The sequence below is a fragment of the Bombus huntii genome, unplaced genomic scaffold, assembly GCF_024542735.1.
Source record: "Bombus huntii isolate Logan2020A unplaced genomic scaffold, iyBomHunt1.1 ctg00000250.1, whole genome shotgun sequence".
NCBI classification, from domain to species: domain Eukaryota; kingdom Metazoa; phylum Arthropoda; class Insecta; order Hymenoptera; family Apidae; genus Bombus; species Bombus huntii.
In genome coordinates, this window is record NW_026099464.1 from 214 (window position 1) to 18,739 (window position 18,526).

The window sequence follows — 18,526 nt, forward strand, 5'->3', positions numbered from 1 at the left end:
GCCAAAAATCTCTCAAGGGGGTCTTGGCAACGGAAGAGTCGAAAACGTCACAATTATGAATGAAAAATTCGAATAGTTGCTGATTTTACAGTCGAAACCGATAAAGAACTCCAGATATTCCCCCAATTAATTTACAATAAATTCGCGAAAATGATCGATTGCTGACGTCATTGTATTCTAGAAAGATTGTAAAACGATAAGAATTTATTGAAAAAACTTATATTCGATGATAACACTTTTAATAAGAGTACTAAGAGGAGCGATTCTGTACTCACCTTCCTGTCTCGAAGTACCGAACGCAATTAACCGTCCGCCCAGGATGGAACCGTTCGGAACTTTTGTAAGTCACTGCACGGCCGCTGCTTATGGTGGAAATGTAATAGATATAAGTACAGAGCGCGTGAGCGAACTAAAAACGCGATAGAGAAGTAGAGAGAGGATGTTCCGTCCTTGTCTAACGACGCGCGCTTGTACAGGAAATATGTAACAGCGGTATACGAGCAGCGTCAGTGTCCACTAGTGTGCATGCCTGATTAAACAAGGACAGGAAGTATCTATACATGGTGTTCTCTTTCTATTTCCATGTTGCATCCATCTTACTATACAGTACACACACTCAGCTATTCTATCATTATATTTGTGCGTTGCTTATGTGTGAACCAAACATTTCCATGGCAACAAATCGTTTGTCTCTTGTTTGATGCACGGTTTTCAACGGAGTTGAAAGAATTTTTTAAGAGAAACGTAATGGACGGGTTGTTTTTAAAGTAATAAACGGAAATTCTCGTATCCATTGAGAAACGATAGGCGATTTGAAAGTGTCACTATGAACGGTGATTTATCGATGCAATGTAGTATGAATAAGATATTTTATAATCTGCGAAAAAAGGTAAGGAATATTCTAGATTTTAGATTTTAGATTTTAGATTTTAGATTTTAGATTTTAGATTTTAGATTTTAGATTTTAGATTTTAGATTTTAGATTTTAGAATTTCCACGTCACAGACGTGTGTGTTTTGTTATTTGATTTGTAATATTGCTGCAGTTCTCTTAATAGCTGTTCGTTTCATGCGATACTCGCACATAGTATCTATGACTTTTGCTTCTAACAATTTTTATAATTAGGCTGTATCAAATATTTTTAACGTTCGTGTTTCATGAAAAATCATGTGTAACTCGTTGAATTCGCAAATGTAACAAAAAATTACATGAAAAAACTTATATTATTGTAATGAAAAAATAATTATATTAGGAGGAGAGTCGTATTTCGGAACGTCATCGCAACATATTATACCTTGTATGTGATTATTTGGAACACAATGGGTGAGTATATTATAATTAAAATATATTCCTAGTTCCAATTCTCTTGAATAGTGTCAGTGACCAATCGAAATAGAAATCAGTGGACATCGTGGAAAGAGAAGGCGAAACCAAATTTGAAAATTCGACATCGGTAATTCAGTAGTTAAGAATAACTCAATCGATAATGTAGATTAACTAGTTATAAACAAATATATGAAATATAAATTCAAATTATTCTTATCCATCTAAAAATTGGAAATTAAAGAGCAGAAGACAAGAAATTATCTTCGAGGATTTATATAGTAAATACATTCTTTTGCCCGTCTTACCTAGAGATAAAACAGTTGTTTGATGGTTATCTTATAGTGTTCAGTCATTGCGAAAAATATTTTTAATCAGTTAAAAACTATAATTAATTAAAAACTACATTTTTTTAGGTATATAGACATTAGCGATGTATTATTCCGGGAAGCTCGTCTGTCTCCCGAACATCGGGTCTGCGACAACATCGATTTGGAAATTATCGTTGCAGAGTATGAAAATTATTACAAGATGAAATTTCAAAAATATCCCATATTGTGTAAGAAAATAACTGGAAGGGAAATGACGAGGGAAGTGACAAATGCAAGCAAAACGTAAGAATTTAAATTATTTAACGATATTAAACGGTATTCAACGTGTATCCTATTCAACGGTATCGTATTCAACGTATCAAATTCAACGTATCGTATTACAATATGATCCAGTGTTTGTAGAAGTATTGAGACAAAAGCCAAATCTTTTAGTAAACAAGCGAGAAGTGAGCCTGTGAAAGAGACGAATCTACAGCAGAAGATAACTGATGACAATACGAATCATATTAATCTCGCAATGACAGTGACGTCAATATTCCCCAATGAGAGTGATGGACGTTCATCAGAAGAGCTATTTAACGTCCCAATGGAACAATCCATGCAATCGAAGATATTGAAATGCATTGAAAAGCTTTATTCAGATAATACGGAATTACGAAAGATTGCTGAGGACGTCTCATGCGTAAGTTATTTTCGATTAATATACGTATCGTAAAGCTTTTAAACGATAAAATTCCCGTCGATAAATCGTCCAACGTATATCGACGATGACGTGATTTCGGTAACGCTTCAAATATCAAATTACGTAACGCTTACTTAATATAGAGAAGACGCCATTTTATCTTTGTATATCTTTGTATCGTCACAGGAGATCGTAGTAAACAAATTAAATGTACATTGGGATGACGTTATAGGCCTAGAAGAATGTAAAACCGCTGTTAAGGAGGCCGTTGTGTATCCCCTTAAGTATCCTATCTCTTTTGATGGCCCGTTTTCCCCATGGAAAGGTATTTTGCTGTACGGCCCACCTGGTACAGGTAAGATACTCGTATTCTTTTCATTTCTGTACGTGTTTACAAGAAATATACAAAACAGGGAAAACGAAGTTAGCGAAGGCAGTCGCGACAGAATGCCATTGCACCTTTTTTAACATAACTGCCAGCTGATTGGTCAGCAAATGGAGAGGCGATTCCGAGAAGTATAACGTGTAAGTTGCTTTGTCTATGTAAGTTTCTTTGTTCCTTTGTCTATGAAGGAGAGATTCTAGGTATAAAATTTTTATTTTTCGTCATTTATATATAAATAGAATAGTTGTTTGGAAAACGAAATGATATCATATTCGCGATGAGGCAATGAATTTAAGGAATTTCGAATATAATATTTAATGAATAATACATTTGTTAAACTGAACAGGTTTTATTTGAACTTGCCTATAGTCATTCGCCTACAATTATTTTTATCGACGAGATTGACTGGATCGCCACAAATAAAGGAGACTGTATATTGTCTGAACCTGCAAAGAGATTCAGATCAGAACTTCTTTCTAGATTGGATGGATTAGTGTCTAATGAGAATTCTAATGTAGTTCTTCTGGCTACAACTAATTCCCCTTGGTACGTATATCACGTTATTTCAATGTTTTCTAAGTAGAAAATATCGTAATATTTCTCCAAATTCCAAATATGTTATTGTGTTGTTTGAAGTATTCCTTCATTATTATTAGTATAATAGAACGATAATATTTATTGTAAATATGTTATTAGGGGCATTGATGCAGCTTTACTCAGGCGTCTCGAAAAGCAAATATACGTATCATTACCCAATGAAGTTGCTCGACTTGGTATATTCAAATTATACCTTAGCAACCACTTATTAGAAAATACAGATATTGTAAACCACATAGTAAAATGTACTGAAAGATATTCTTGTGCAGATATAAAATTGCTTTGTAAGCAAGCGTGGCTACTAGAAATAAGCCCGATATGGAGGAGACTTGAAAAGAAAGAAACACCTGTTACCACTTTGAAATATGAATTAAAAAGTTATGAAATATTAGCAAAATTGTTAAAAAAAATGTCACCTACAGTTATGCAAATAGATAAATATGATACGCGGAACAAATAAATACGCAATCGTAATGACAGATATTGAAAAATATAAATAAATGGATTATCGTTCGAGAAATCATTCGCATGTGTGTGCATGTGTGTATGCGCGCATGTGTGTGCGCGCATGTGTGTCGTGTGTGTCATGTGTGTGTGCGTGTGTGTGCGCGCACACGCTATAGGCTAAGTTTAAAATGTTCGGTTGTATTATATCCTTGTATTATATATGTCGGAGATGAAAGGAAAACCGGAGCCTTCCCTTTGCAATTTTGAGGAAGCCTTCTAATGCTTTAGCCTAGATTTTATCATAACTGTAATTAAGCAATTGTCATTTGTAATTGTTTGATATTTGTGAAAGCGAAAGTGAGTTCGAGGTGACAACTGGTCGCCGAACGTAGCCACGGTCACGGGATAAACGTTTTGCCTGACGAAGGTGTGGATCGGTTGTATTGTTCTCCCTAGAAATCGCATAGAATTGTACTTTAGAGATGTCGATATAATGGGACACACGTTGTATTAGGAATCAATCTCCAGACAGAAACTGCCTAGTAACGGCGTTTGAATCTTTCTCGATGTTTCCAAAGAGTATACAACAAACTTTTGACAGAAATTGCCTAGCAACAACGATTGGAACCTTCTCGATGTTTCCAGCGAGCATATAACAAACAAATGCAGTCGGATAGCGAAAAAGATTTTCATCAGATATTCATTCGTGTGATCGCCTTGGAAAGTGATACATCGAGCAATTTACCGAGTGTCTCAGCAATTGTATTCTGTGTTTAAAATTATTCTACACATAGTAAAGAGTTATCCCGTTGACCGTGGATTCGTTTGAACCCCGGAACATTGTTAATAGCGTTAATTAAATTCATTATTCGTGAAACCTATCGATCGTTAATCTCATTATACGTTAAATTCATTATTCGTAAGACATATTATTCGTTCCTCTTATTGTTCGTTAAACTTATTAATCTTTAATCTAATTATTAGTTAAACTTATCGTTTGTTAATTTTATTATTTATTAAACTCATTATTCATAATATTTTGTAAAATCTTGTTTATTCGCGTAAATATATTCTCTGTTTCGTAAAACAATGGCTAATTCAAACGAAGGATCATTACGCGCCTTAAATCCTAATGATAACCCGACATATATATGTGAGTGTATTTTATCAAAAATATGTTTTTTAGTTTTTCTTATCTTAGTAATTATTTTTAAAAAAATAAAGTCTTATATGAAAATAAAGCTGTTCTTTATTTCAAATAATTGAAGTAAATAAATACAATGAGTTTTATATTTTATTATATCTTATATTATCGTTATATTGTTATTGAAAAAATTGATATAATCAACACTTCTTCCTGTTCTCTTGATTGTTTCTTGCTTGTTTCAAACCATGATAATAACCTACAAAAGAAATAACATAGTCCATTGAAAATTTAATATACAATAAAATACTTATATGAAATAATTACCTGTGTGAAAACCACTAATATACCATGACATCAACATACTTGAAAGTGCGTCTGTATCATTATCTGGTAATCTAGTACATTTTATTAAAATTTCGTATTTTTTTTTTTTCCAAATAAAATGTTAAACTTATTCCAAATTACTTATTAATATTAGAAGTATTCAGCATTTCATTAGAATTTTTAAATTGTACTTACTCGGCCATTAATTATGGTGGTAAAGGAGGTGCAGGTGGCATTATATCAGTCATCGAATTGAAAGATGGTCCCGATATGAAGTGATGTGCACAATCCATTTTTTCTACATTATATTTTTTCGAATTTACATTTGTAGAAAAATTAGTCTCACAAGTCTCGTCGTTCTCTTCATTGAATTTCTCTTCCAAAGCTTTCTTTTGTTGTGCTATTTGACTTTGCAAACCTTCTGATTCTAAAAGAGAACTCAACTCGACTTTCTCTGTATTACCATAGCCTAAACACAGAGTAAAAGAAATTTTTGTCATTTAATAGAATGGCTGAGTGACATTCAGTTACTGTCCTTACAGGCAATGTACTAGAATTTCCCGTGCATAAATGTATATGTATAAATGTTTGCCTTGATATATGTAGTAATAATCACTCGTCTAATGAGGAGAATTATATTCCAAGCAGCTAATAATGAACAATAAGTAACATGCATGTTTATGGTTCATGACCCTATATCCCACGGGTCTCTCCATAGACATTGACAGGTACTCCTGCCGAGTTAAGAACCTGCTGAATGACACTGTGATAGACTATGCGAAAGCCTTTACTTCATATATATATATATGTATTTTTAGTACATTTCTTAATTGACATAACCATCATGCTAAAGGTATTACCTACAAATTTTACAACACACGTGCCATTGTTTTCGTAAATTTTTGATATTATAGCTTCATAAATTTCTCCATCCTCTGAGTATATTGCACGACAAGGTGCTCCTATGATCCATTTCTATAGAGAAAAGATGTGTATACAAATAAATATAAGTAAATAGCAAAATAAAATAATTTGCTTCTTAATCAATATATTTAATAATATTCTGTATCAAATTTGTAATATTCTATCAAAATCACAACCTTGTGTAATTTACTTGCGTGTTTAGGCTGCTTAAGATTTTGTAGGTTTTCTTTCGGTTGAGAATTTCCAACATCCATTCCCATTCGCTTGATAACTTCTTCTTTTGCTAAATTTATTGCTTTATCATATGCTTCTATTAATGCACTATCGTCCCAAACATTATCATTGGCTGTGTCTGTATCCTTTTGAGATAGCAAATTATACGTTATTAATATCGATACAAGTATTTTATTATCAAACTATTGCAAATTATCATATATGTCATTTTTCAAAAATTGACTAAAAGGTAATGGATACTGTTAATTACTATTATGCTAAGATCTTGTACTAAAATAATGTTAAAACCATTACGTTTCCATTACCATACATACGTTTCCATTTCCTCGTATAAAAAGAACATTCATATCATCTGCCATTTTAAAATAACATCATTTAAATATTGAATTTGCTTCTGAAATATTAATTTGTCTCATTTCTTTAACTCTAACACATTGTAAACAATGATGACATTATACCAACTATAATACTAAAAATCTATTCCCCATTCATTCGAAAGATTATTTTTTGAAGCAAGGTTAACATTGAATGTTCCCACACTTCAATAACTGTATTTTACTTTCTTTACAATATCTAACAATATATTAGAATACTATAAAAAAATATTGTATGCACAAAAAACTGTTTATAGCGAAATAGCAAAAGAATTAATCACATATTATAACTAAAACGAGATTGTTAAGTAGATTATATTATACTGCATATGCGTTAGTGTTTCAGCTGGTAAATATAGTTTTTATATCTGAAGATAAATAAGATTTAATTCTATAAAATTGCATAATGAATTATACATCTATTTATTACTATTCGTATTTCCCCTTAGTTGTATGTTGTCAATAGCATCAATCACGAACATATAAATAAATATAGAAGAAACCTCTATATGGTTTCTTCTATATGGAAATGAAAAGGGAAAAATGAACATGGAAGACAAGAAAGTTTTCTTCAGGTTTAGCGTATGCGTGATACGCTTTGAATGTCTCAGATAAAGATAAAGATACTCTGCTCATTTCTATTTGTTCCGCAGAACGAGAAATTTGTTGTCTTTCATATTGGTTTTTACGATTCAATTTTTGGGCAGTTTTCCCTAGCGAGTGTCGGTCCCTGTTTGATATAACCAGACCGTAATTTATACAGATATGTATTATAGATATATATTTGTAAAACTGAAATCAGATGAAATAAATGTTGCCTGAGGTTTTAAACGTTTAATAAAAACAATATTTCATTTGGAAAAAATGTAAGATATGTAAAATTACATATTGATCATTTTGCTGGTCTTGTATCATAAAACGTGTGGCCCGAAGAGCACGTGTCCGGTAGAGATACGTCACTTGTGTTAGGAACCGTTTTATAACCTATCACAGTAAAGGAACGTCGGCAGTATAGCAGCCGAAGAATGCCGTGAAAGTTTCTGTACAAAGTACAATTGATCTACAATTGATATTTTCCGCAATACTTATCTGATGTTCGGTCAGGGTGTCCCATACTCATGATATTTATGACAGTGGAATGGCGTTAGTAAATCAATTACAAAAATTTTCGAGATCAATTCTCGGTATTGCATCAAATTATTCAAAATATACAAGCAACACAACGTTACCCTTTTTGCAGGCAACAAGAGGAATATCGACCACGCAACCACTTTCAGAAAAACAAGAGTAAGTGATACAAATTTTCTTGTGCTTTCCTTCTTTTTTTAATAGAATTTCAGTACTTACCTTCCAATATAAAATTGGTGTCAAAATAATAATGCTAATAATAATGTCTAAGAAATTTTTCTCTTTGTAGGAGTATAACATCTAGAAAAATAACATAGTATTAATAAGAACAACATTGACAGTGAACAACTAAAAATATAACACTGTTATAAATATATGATATACGAATTTTATTTATGTATTATTAAGACAAGTATATCTTATTTTTAAATTATTTCTATTATCATAAGTGATACATATAATTAAGGTATAATTAAGAGAAGATTAATTGAAGAAACACAAAAAATAAGGAAAATAATTATATTGAGATAATTTTTATCTTTCATAAATATTATTTTCAGAGTAAATATAACGTTTGTTAAAGCAAGTGGAGAGAGAATCAAAGCAAAAGGGAAAGTTGGAGATACTATATTAGACATAGTAGTAAATAATGAAATTGATTTAGATGGATATGGTATGTTTTAAAGAAGCATAATTTACTTAATTTAAAATAAATAATTTTGAGGTAGAAAATATTTGAAAATTTTCATTTTTATCGAGTTTAATATTCTTATTATTTTTAACTTTTGATACTTTATTATATAAGTATGTTGTAATATTAAAATATAATTGATATAGGTGCTTGTGAAGGAACATTAACTTGTAGTACGTGCCATTTAATATTTTCGAAAGAAGTTTATGATGCACTTCCTGACAAACCAACAGATGAAGAATTAGACATGTTGGATTTAGCATATGAATTAACAGATACGTGAGTTCATAATAATCAGTATCAAATCATTCACATTATTAATTCTATTACCTTTTAATATTTTATAAAGTGAATTTTTCTTTGTAAATTTATGTAAAAACAGGTTAGTATTGGGTATTTCGAAATCTGCATCTCAATGTAGAATTTCAAATCGCTATCTCTGAATACTACGAAACTGAAATTATAATAAATTTTCATAGTTTTTTATTTATGACCCTATAATCATTACGAATCTATGTTGGAATTAGCATATTTACAATGTTGATTTTCAAATGGATAAATAGAAATCTTATTGTGTATTAGTATTAATTTGTATAGCAATAAATATATTTATTGACATATTCAGTTATATAATATTTAATTTCAGGTCACGGCTAGGCTGTCAAATAGTAATGTCTAAGGAACTAGATGGAATTGAGGTAAGAGTTCCATCAACAATTAATGATGCAAGAGCATAACTGAAATTATCTATAGGTTTTTGAAAATTTGTATACAATGTTATACATCTCTTGTTAAAAAACCCTTGTTATAATTATTAAAATATTGGTATTAAAAAAATATAATAAAGAATCTTGTGTTTAAATGTGAAGCTTATATATATACATATGTTATATAGTATAATTGCAATTTTGATATTTGTACATTGCCATTGTAAAAAGCCTATCCAATTATGAAGAAAATATATCTTTTATTTTTAATATACAGGGTGTCAATTTTAAAACGTTCATCTAAATTATTTTCGTTACTATTAAAGATAAGAAGAAATTACTAAGGAAGACTTAAATGGTTTTAAGATGTGTACTTGGTTATGATAAAAAAGACTCTTGTGGAATAAATTTTGCAACTTCTGAAAGATTAGATAAAAGCTTAGAACCTAAAAAATAATTTGAAATTAATTTCGTTTAGATATACTGTTTGATTTCTTAGCTGTGGGCAAGTTTAAAAGATCATCAAACTCATGGTCAACAAAACAACAGAAATGTACATGCAATGCTTTTTCGTTTCACAACAAGTTATCTGACACTATCATCATTTTCGTGGCACATGCAACATTATCGATTCAGTATAGTAATGTTTTGGATTGAAACAAGTGTCTCGACATTGGGGCAAAATATTTCAACCTTTAAGGACTAAAATTAAAACTTATGAGTTTGTTTATAATTTTAATAGATTTTATTAATATTGTTTTTACTGGTTTATTAATTACAAGAAAGTTTGTAAAAGACTGAAGTTTTACGTAAAAAGTACAAATATTCTTTCAACAAAATTAGTCAAATCACATCATTATTTATACATATTGTATATAAATAAAATATGCGGATATATTACTTTACCCTAGAATTAAAATTCAATAATATTGAGGAATCTTATTTATTCAGATTTTGTACATTATCGCTTCTAACCTCGGATAATAGAACAACAAATTAAATATTTTTAAACAAAAAAACTTTGTTCCTTTGTTTGATTTCCCTTGCTCGCGTTTCTTAACTACTTAGATATAAAATACTTACGTTTTCGAAAATTCATACTTTACAAGCTACTAAACGCTTTATCTGTTCAGAATAATTTATTGTTTTCTTAACTAGGTACATACCAAATACATCTATTAAGTTGGTATTTCTCATAATTACCAGTACATAAAGCTAAAACACTTTTGTACTATGCTTGTTATACATGGATCTAACAAATAATTTAACTTGTGTATTGTCGTTTGTATATTTTGTTACGTGTAAAATATTCTATTTCTACACTACTTACAAGTTCGATAAAGTGTACATTACACATCGTGAAATTTACATATTTTCACTTGGTTACCCTGCTCAATTCGAATATAATTCAGAACGTATGTGCTATATTTATATATTCTGCATTTGTTTTGTATATTATGTACACTGATCTGATCTTTGTAAACGCGAGTTTTACGATATTAATGAGAAATTTGCCAATTTAATGGAAGTTGTTAATTTTTTCTGGCACGTTTCACGTTAGCAGACATTTTTCTTAAGTTACAGTCGAAAAATGTTTTTATGTAAAAGAATAGGAATGATTATTAGGAAGTTATTTTAAGATGACAAGATATTTCACGTCTTCTATTTAAATATAGCGTTAAATTTTAATTCCGTCAATTCGTATATACTCGTACATCGAATTTCCTTTTCTCATGTCATTTCTTTTCTTTCATTTCACATTTAATTACAAAGATAAAGTGTAAGTACGTTGCTCATAAAATTAATATCAAATGTCGCAAAATATACAAAAGTAAACTAAGAAGAGGGGTACATATTATTACACAAACTGTCGTTCATATTGCATATGTACATATGCAGTATAAAAACAATACTTTTTAGTTTTTAATCTCTTGTTTAAATAATCCTAATATCTAAATTTGTATCGGTCATTGATTCGATATAACTGCGTTTATTGGAAGTAATTAAGCTATAGCCTGCGCACAAGAGAAGAAGGAACAAACACGTATAGTATACACGCTTAAATAACAAAATTAAGTCAGTTTACGTTCAATGTGAACTTGATCAAAGTTCCAGTCTCGAATTATAGAGTTTCTTACTATCAGTTTACAAAATTCGATATTACGATTATGTACCGTATTTGAAAAACATAAAATGCTTTGTTCAATTTTAAATAAAACTAATATTTACCAAAGCGAATACGAAAAAAATGTTATCATCAAACTCAATTTTCAATTATCAAACTTAATCCAGCACAAATACAAATGTTCTTCGTGCTTTTTTACTTTTACTACTTTTCAACTCTCTATAGTTCGAGATTTGAGTTCCGCTAACTTTCTTTCTACTGCGCATGCGCAACAGGAAAACTTGAATTACACGTAATAGTAAAAAGTTCGAAAATCTTATCCTTTCGTGGCAGCGAAAGTAACCTAGGACTAGAGGTTCCATAACATTAATAATAATAAGGCAATAATATTAATATTAATAATAATGTAATCGAGTACTACTAACAATATTAATAATAATAATAATAATAATAGTATGGTAATGGCAAGATACACGCGGGTATAAATTAATCATTCCTTTCGTAATATCTACGACGTCTTCGGGATATTCTTTAGAAATTACTTTATTTCTGGTCAATATTCATTAACGAGCAACTTTTCTCTCTGTTTCTTATCACGATTTTTTTCACTTCATCACAATTGTACCGTTAGAAATTATTCAAAACATTGTTAAAATGTCCATGAAATATATGCAATTGCCGTATTGAATAAGCGAGTAATGAAGTTGCTGTTTCACTGAATAAAAGTGAAATCTCCAATGCGTGTGCTCAAGTATATAAGTTAAAAAAAGATTGGTACATCAATGCCTATTATTCTTAATCAATATTCATCATTTAACAATTAGGACCGAATTTTTACAAACCAACTCTAAACCACGACCCAATTTACAAATAAAAAGATCGATGTGTAAATTAACTATCAACTATTAATCTCCAATCCTATGTGAAGATATAATGTTCGGACCAAATTTCTAAACTAACGTGGACAATTCATGCGGACTATTGGTGGTTGCTGCGCTACTTAGATCCAATGTGGCAGCCGGAAGACCAGGACTGACGCTGCCGGTTGCTTCCCGTGGCAAATGCTGCGATCTATTTAGCTTATTTCCAGGACTCGGTGGCGATCTATCTGCTGGTGTATCCGGTGGCGTAACCACGTTTCTGTGTCCGCTCACGTTCAGATGATTGTGCGTCGCCGCGATCGGAGCTGGCGATGAGAGCAACAAGGGCGGTGGGGACATTGACACGTGTCGATGATGATGATGGTGATGATAGTGTTGGTACTGTGCAGCTCGGCCGTGCGTTGCGTGGCTGGTATTTAGTTGGTTCGTCACGGGCCCGACTTTCGTTGGGCAGCCAGCATGGTGGATGGTTAACGGGCCACGTAGTTGTTGTTGCTGTTGTAGCTGTGGCTGGTTCTGGTGCTGTTGCAGCTGCTGCTGACGCTGCAGCTGTACCGCCGCTTCGCACTGTTCGCGCGCTAACGCCTTCACGGCATTCGTCTTCTCCTACGAAATAAGAATGATAGGTTAGGTTGTAGTCAGGGGCCATAACAAATTAAAAAAGTTATAATATAAGAATTTACATTTTAGTTGAAATGATTCTAGTTACGAATAAGTATTAAAGATGATTCAAATCTTTTTCGTTACCGATAACCATGGTGAAAACTCTTTTGGATTACTTTCAGCCATTGTCAATCTTATTGTCTTATTATACTACATGCTTGAAGTAGAAGGAGGGGTACAGAGAAAAAGACTTTTTCTCGGCAAATATAATCGTTACTCAATTATTTTGTTCAACAGTTTTACAAATCTCCCCAAAATAAACGAGAATACGAAAATACACTGAATATCGTGTGTATGGTTATTTATAAAATCCCCTTGAAATAGTTGCGATCGCGGATCACATAAACAAACGAACCTGTCATTCTACAGAGTATCTTTTTCGGTGAAATTATGCAAACGTAAATGTAACTTCGGTAGATCTCCTCGAGAACTTGTAAGCTTATATCACTCTGACCCAACCAGTCCACTCTAAAGTGTATAATTTATAAAAGGGGATTATATTAATACGCGGAGGATGTGGTAGGTGGTAAGTTTTGCATATGAATGTTTGTTGATACAACGAATGGTTAAATGGAGGTTTTCATGAATGTGATAAGGACTAGATCGAATGTTTTAACATTTATAACTAGAATGCGTATTTTTATACAAGTTTGTAGTTTTACGAACATAATCAAAGAAATAAAATTTTAATAGAGATTTGTTTTCTTATATACGTATATTTTAGCGCATTTTATGCATTTTGCGCCATTTGCGTACTTTTCAATTTCGCACGAACGTATAAAGATCCGCAATATAATTATAACGCTTCTTAAAAATGTGAAAAATCCTGGTTTCCTAAAAGCTTGCAATTGATTTCAGAAAAATTTTTATGAACTCTACCAGATAAATTATGGTAACTCTGAAAAACAAAATTTCACGATAAAATGATTTCCGGGTAAAATACACATAAAAGATGATTTAGACGTGTTTGAACGTGTTCGTTTTCTTTTTTAATAGCGATATGTTCTTACCCTCTGCCACACGAAGACGTTATGGACCATTGCGCATCCACAAAACACGATGCCAAGGCCTATGAAAACCGACGTAACGATTGCCGGCGTCGAATGAAACTGGATGAATGTATACAATATCATACCTGAAAGCATTGTTAGAGGATCATTATAACACGTATGCCATAACAAGCGGGACAAAGAATCGGCGCAAATACATATTCTCAATACATATAATTCTCGAAGCGTAAACTATATACATATGCTTTTAATTGAAATTTTCAATACTAGTTGCAAATTATTTTTCAATTAATTTATTATTTAAGTCTTTATATATCAATTCTCGACGAATAAATTACTTAAATTATAGAGAATCTATCTTCAGACAATAGAGAATTCAATATTTTTGGTCGTTAAGTAATTTACAAATTTCTAAAACGATTACGTTCGAAGTTTTGGACAGTATTTGAAGTTTCTAACATGACATTAAAAAAAAATAAATAAATTTTATGATATAATTAAAAAAACATTGTAGTCTATCATAATTTCTATTCCGTCAAATTTATTAAAACGCAGTTTTCTTCTGAACAGAGTCAAAATGTCCGTCTTGAATCGAGTTCAACAGCTTAACGATCGATCGAGCGAATGATAGCTGTGTAAACTAGCATGACACAACGTAAACTTTAGATTAGATCTCGATCCATCCACCAGCCGTATTCATGCATGACATGAATATTCTGTTTCAGCTCTTTATAAATTAATCTGTTAAAACTTCTCTAAAAGACGATCATTTTTTATTTTTCTAAGAAAAATAATGACTATTCGGCGTTAAAATTAACTTTATTTCCATTGGATTTCTAAACTGATTTCATACACTCAGAGATAGTTCACAGTATCTTTTAGATTCATGCCTGAATTCAAGAAAAATTAAACGTATAACTTATGTACTAGTATCTTTCAAAAGGTTAAAGTTGACAGAATTGAAGGAATTGGTTCTTACCAGTTAGAAAGACGGGAATGCTAATGAAAAACCCTCCGACAGCACATATCCGGCTGATGGATGATTTTTGCAGGTACTTGTTACTCCTGAAACAGACAAAATTTGAAGTGAAAGTCAGTTTCACGATTCTATGATAATTGAGCGAAATATAAAGGAACCAGTTTTTTGTTTAACAGCCAAGAATCTTTCAAAAATTCTACTGTAATTGATACTTCAAATATATTTAGTCAGACAAAGGATAATCATAATCGCAACGTTAATCTTAACTTTAATTCAAGGATCAAACAGTATCATTATACATATAAAAGTAAACATAAAGTCTATCCACATTGTTGTTGTTGTTGTTGTTGTTGTTGTTGTCGTTGTCGTTGTCGTTGTCGTTGTCGTTGTCGTTGTCGTTGTCGTTGTCGTTGTTGTTGTTGTTGTTGTTGTTGTTGTTGTTGTTGTTATTATTATTATTATTATTATTATTATATGTTATTCTATAATTGATTTTTATTTCTTTATTATCAATATTATTCTATTTTCTATAATGATTCAATTATAGATCTTATTTTTTGTCAATCATATTTCACTGAAATGATCACTTTGAAAATAATCTAATAGTAAAAAATGAAAAATAATCTTTTTCTACCTTGTCTTCATTTTTTACAAACTCTGTCCACCGCCGCAAACCTATTAAATGCATGAAACGACAAAGCAAAGCTGCTTCACATAATTCCCCGCTCACGCAGTGTCAATCAGCTCACGACCGCAAACGATACTGCTAATTTCCAGCGACCACGAACGATTTCACCGTAATTGCCGGTGTGAAATTTACCAATACGTGCTCGAATTGGTCAATAATGGATAGAGCGCTCTTGCACACACTAATCTACCAACAAATAATATTGACTCAATTGAACAACAGCGCCTAGATTAACGGACAAACCGCATGTTCCAAACAGATTTACAATCACGGCAGAAAATACATGCCGTTATAGATGTTTCCTGGTCAAGACTAATTTCCACGCGTTAAGAACATTGTAACCGGAATCTAGGAAGAACTAGCACTTCCTGGAATAATACTATTGTGTCCTCGATGAATGTCTCTCCGCAATGCCCTCGAGTGAGTTGTTTTTGTCTTTGGTCGTACGACGTCCGGGATGAGAATTCGGGGAACGGTTTTGCGCTGCTTTAATACTCGCACAACCATCCATCCATGGGACTGCATCTTTTTAGGAGGACCAGTGATTAATCTTTTCCCTTTAATCTTTAATTTTCATCTCTAATTTCTCATGAGGCTAAGATTCCTGCATCTTTTATCATAATAATTTATTAATACTATTAATAAATTGAGACAATTTTACACGTCGTATTTTGCGTTATAAGATGACTTGTAATTTGTAAAATTTACCTGTAAAATTCCTTTGTTTGTTTTACCGAAGCAATAGTTGGCATTTCTATACGACAATAAGAATTTGTTAATACTAATAATTTGTAAGGTTATCATGTTATCATTCTTCTAATGGATAGTATATTATTGAAACTTTTTTTAATATTGAAACGCGATATTTTTTTGGAGAAGAAGTGCATAGTAGTAAAGAGTTGAATTCTACGGACGTAAAAAGTGGACATAACATTTTCTGTACATGGAGTCGCCTGGCCTAAACATTTTATGATTTCCGGGCAAAAAACAGACGAATCCAGCGCTGATTTTAAAGCAGCTTCATCCAAATAAGCCACAATAAGAAATTCCCACGAAACAGTTGCGTTCATCCCCTTTCGAGGTCGCCGACCTCTTTGAATGCGTTTCAAGTGCGTCGTACCAATGAAACTTCGAGTTCTAGACTAATTTCTCGGCCTTTTGCGTTAAATTTAACCTTCCGCGTTAGTGTATTTCGGACGAGCTCCTATTTTACGCTTTCGTCGACTTCACCAACGTAACACGCAGCATCCGCAAGTAAAACTGTCTCTTAAATTTGATGTGACACCGATACACGACGAGAAGAATCACAATGCCATTTTTATTCCACTTCGTTAATTTTTCGTCGTAAGGTTTAGCTGTAAATAGGATTAAAAAAATTTAGATTAACGAGGAATTTAAAATTGATCTGTTAAATCAACAATTTCCATTAGTTGTCGATAGATTTTATAAACCTCAGATTACTGAGAAATTATACACATTGCAAAATATTTACCATTGGTTACCCACGCTACACGTAAATTTGATCAATCTACCAATGCACTAACACTGCAATAAATTTCTATTGCAACATTCCACGCTCCTTTGCCGCACCTTAAACTCCTCGCTAGATTTATTCCACCTTAAAGTGTCACATAACTCCTACGACACCGATATCAAATCTTAAACTCCACCAAATTCCAGAGAAACTTGATTTCGTCGAGAGTAAGAGATTAAACTTAAAAAGCAATTTATTTCATCTTTAAACTATCCCAAACTTCTTAAATATAATTTATATATATATATATATATATATATATGTCGGAGATGAAAGGAAAGCCGAAGCCTTTCCTTGGAAATTTTGGGAACATCCTCTAGTACCTTAGCCTAGATTTTATTATAGTTGTAATTGCTTAAGATTTGTAATAAGCGAGATTGGGTTCGAGGTGACAATCGGTCGCTGAACGTAGCCACGGTCACGGGATGGATGTTTTATCTAACGGAGGTCTGGAGTGGTTGTATGTGTTTTCCGAGAAATGTGGTTGTGGCGGCATGCGGCCTCGAGAGCGGGCCGAGCCACGTGTGATGTTGCCTCGGAGGTGCCGATGCAATGGGACATACATTGTATTAGTAATCAAAACTCCAGGCAGAAACTGCCTAGCAAGGGCGTTTGGAACTTTCTCGATGCTTCCAACGAGTGTGCCTAGCAACGGCGTTTGGAACCTTCTCGATGCTTCCAAACGGATATAGAAAACAAAATGCAATCGTACAGGGAGAAAAATCTCCACGAGGCTGGCATTCTTGCGACTGCCTTGGAGAGTGATACATCGAGCATTTTCGACGATCGCATTTGCGTCTAAGTTAGTTTCGCTTAGTAAGGAATCCCGGTGACCGTGGATTCGTTTGAACTCAAACATTGCTAATAGTATTATTTAATTTAATTATTCGTAGATCGTATTATTCATTAGGCTTAGTGTTTGTTAGACTTATTATTAGTCGTACTTATTATTTGTTAAGCTTAGTGATAGACCTGTATATACGTGTAAATAAAATCTCGGCTTTGTGAAACGATGGCTAGTCCACATGAAGAGTCGTCGCGCGCCCAAAATTCGAATCGTGACCCGACATCAGAAGTGGGATCAGAACCGTTTAAAGTGCTACAAGAGCAAATGGTCCTTATGCGCGAGTTAATTCAGACGCTAGCGCACAAACCGGAGGAGCAAAGACCGAGTACGGAATCTAAGGATGCAACGTTACCACGTTTTGACCCCGAAGGTGCGGGCGCCGATCCATCCGCGTGGTGCTCTCATGCTGATTTGATTTTGAAAGACCACCCGATGCAAGATAGTGCGTTACTTTCCGCTCTAAATCGCGCCCTAAGGGGTCCTGCTGCGCATTGGCTTTCACAA

The 18,526-nt window shown here is 32.6% G+C and overlaps 3 protein-coding genes, 1 long non-coding RNA gene and 1 pseudogene across 6 annotated transcripts; 2 read left to right on the forward strand and 3 right to left on the reverse strand.

Moving 5' to 3' along the window:
- Positions 1-486: 486 nt before the first annotated feature.
- Positions 487-5,007, forward strand: LOC126877810 (katanin p60 ATPase-containing subunit A-like 2; annotated as a pseudogene).
- Positions 4,993-7,774, reverse strand: LOC126877808 (survival motor neuron protein-like). 3 transcript variants are annotated; one of them, XM_050640320.1, is made up of 6 exons: positions 6,858-7,193; positions 6,710-6,789; positions 6,338-6,520; positions 6,098-6,212; positions 5,238-5,706; positions 4,993-5,169 (listed from the first exon to the last, which is right to left on the reverse strand). In XM_050640320.1, the coding sequence occupies exons 2-5, from the start codon at positions 6,752-6,754 to the stop codon at positions 5,444-5,446; spliced, it is 606 nt and encodes a 201-aa protein (XP_050496277.1). In that variant the 5' UTR covers positions 6,755-6,789; positions 6,858-7,193; the 3' UTR covers positions 4,993-5,169; positions 5,238-5,443. The 3 variants fall into 3 exon arrangements, with proteins under 3 accessions (XP_050496277.1, XP_050496276.1, XP_050496278.1); XM_050640319.1 differs by having other exon boundaries at positions 6,701-6,789; XM_050640321.1 differs by lacking the exons at positions 6,710-6,789; positions 6,858-7,193 and adding an exon at positions 7,655-7,774.
- On the forward strand, positions 7,767-9,569 carry LOC126877809 (adrenodoxin-like protein 2, mitochondrial). The gene is made up of 4 exons (XM_050640322.1): positions 7,767-8,056; positions 8,458-8,570; positions 8,735-8,867; positions 9,235-9,569. The coding sequence occupies exons 1-4, from the start codon at positions 7,908-7,910 to the stop codon at positions 9,323-9,325; spliced, it is 486 nt and encodes a 161-aa protein (XP_050496279.1). The 5' UTR covers positions 7,767-7,907; the 3' UTR covers positions 9,326-9,569.
- A 2,191-nt stretch (positions 9,570-11,760) lies between these two features.
- On the reverse strand, positions 11,761-15,263 carry LOC126877807 (dual specificity tyrosine-phosphorylation-regulated kinase 1A-like). The gene is made up of 3 exons (XM_050640318.1): positions 14,954-15,263; positions 13,975-14,099; positions 11,761-12,907 (listed from the first exon to the last, which is right to left on the reverse strand). The coding sequence occupies exons 2-3, from the start codon at positions 14,095-14,097 to the stop codon at positions 12,371-12,373; spliced, it is 660 nt and encodes a 219-aa protein (XP_050496275.1). The 5' UTR covers positions 14,098-14,099; positions 14,954-15,263; the 3' UTR covers positions 11,761-12,370.
- A 953-nt stretch (positions 15,264-16,216) lies between these two features.
- LOC126877806 (uncharacterized) lies at positions 16,217-17,612 on the reverse strand. The gene is made up of 3 exons (XR_007695346.1): positions 17,134-17,612; positions 16,350-16,996; positions 16,217-16,251 (listed from the first exon to the last, which is right to left on the reverse strand). It is a non-coding gene; the product is annotated as an uncharacterized LOC126877806 (long non-coding RNA).
- Positions 17,613-18,526: the final 914 nt, after the last annotated feature.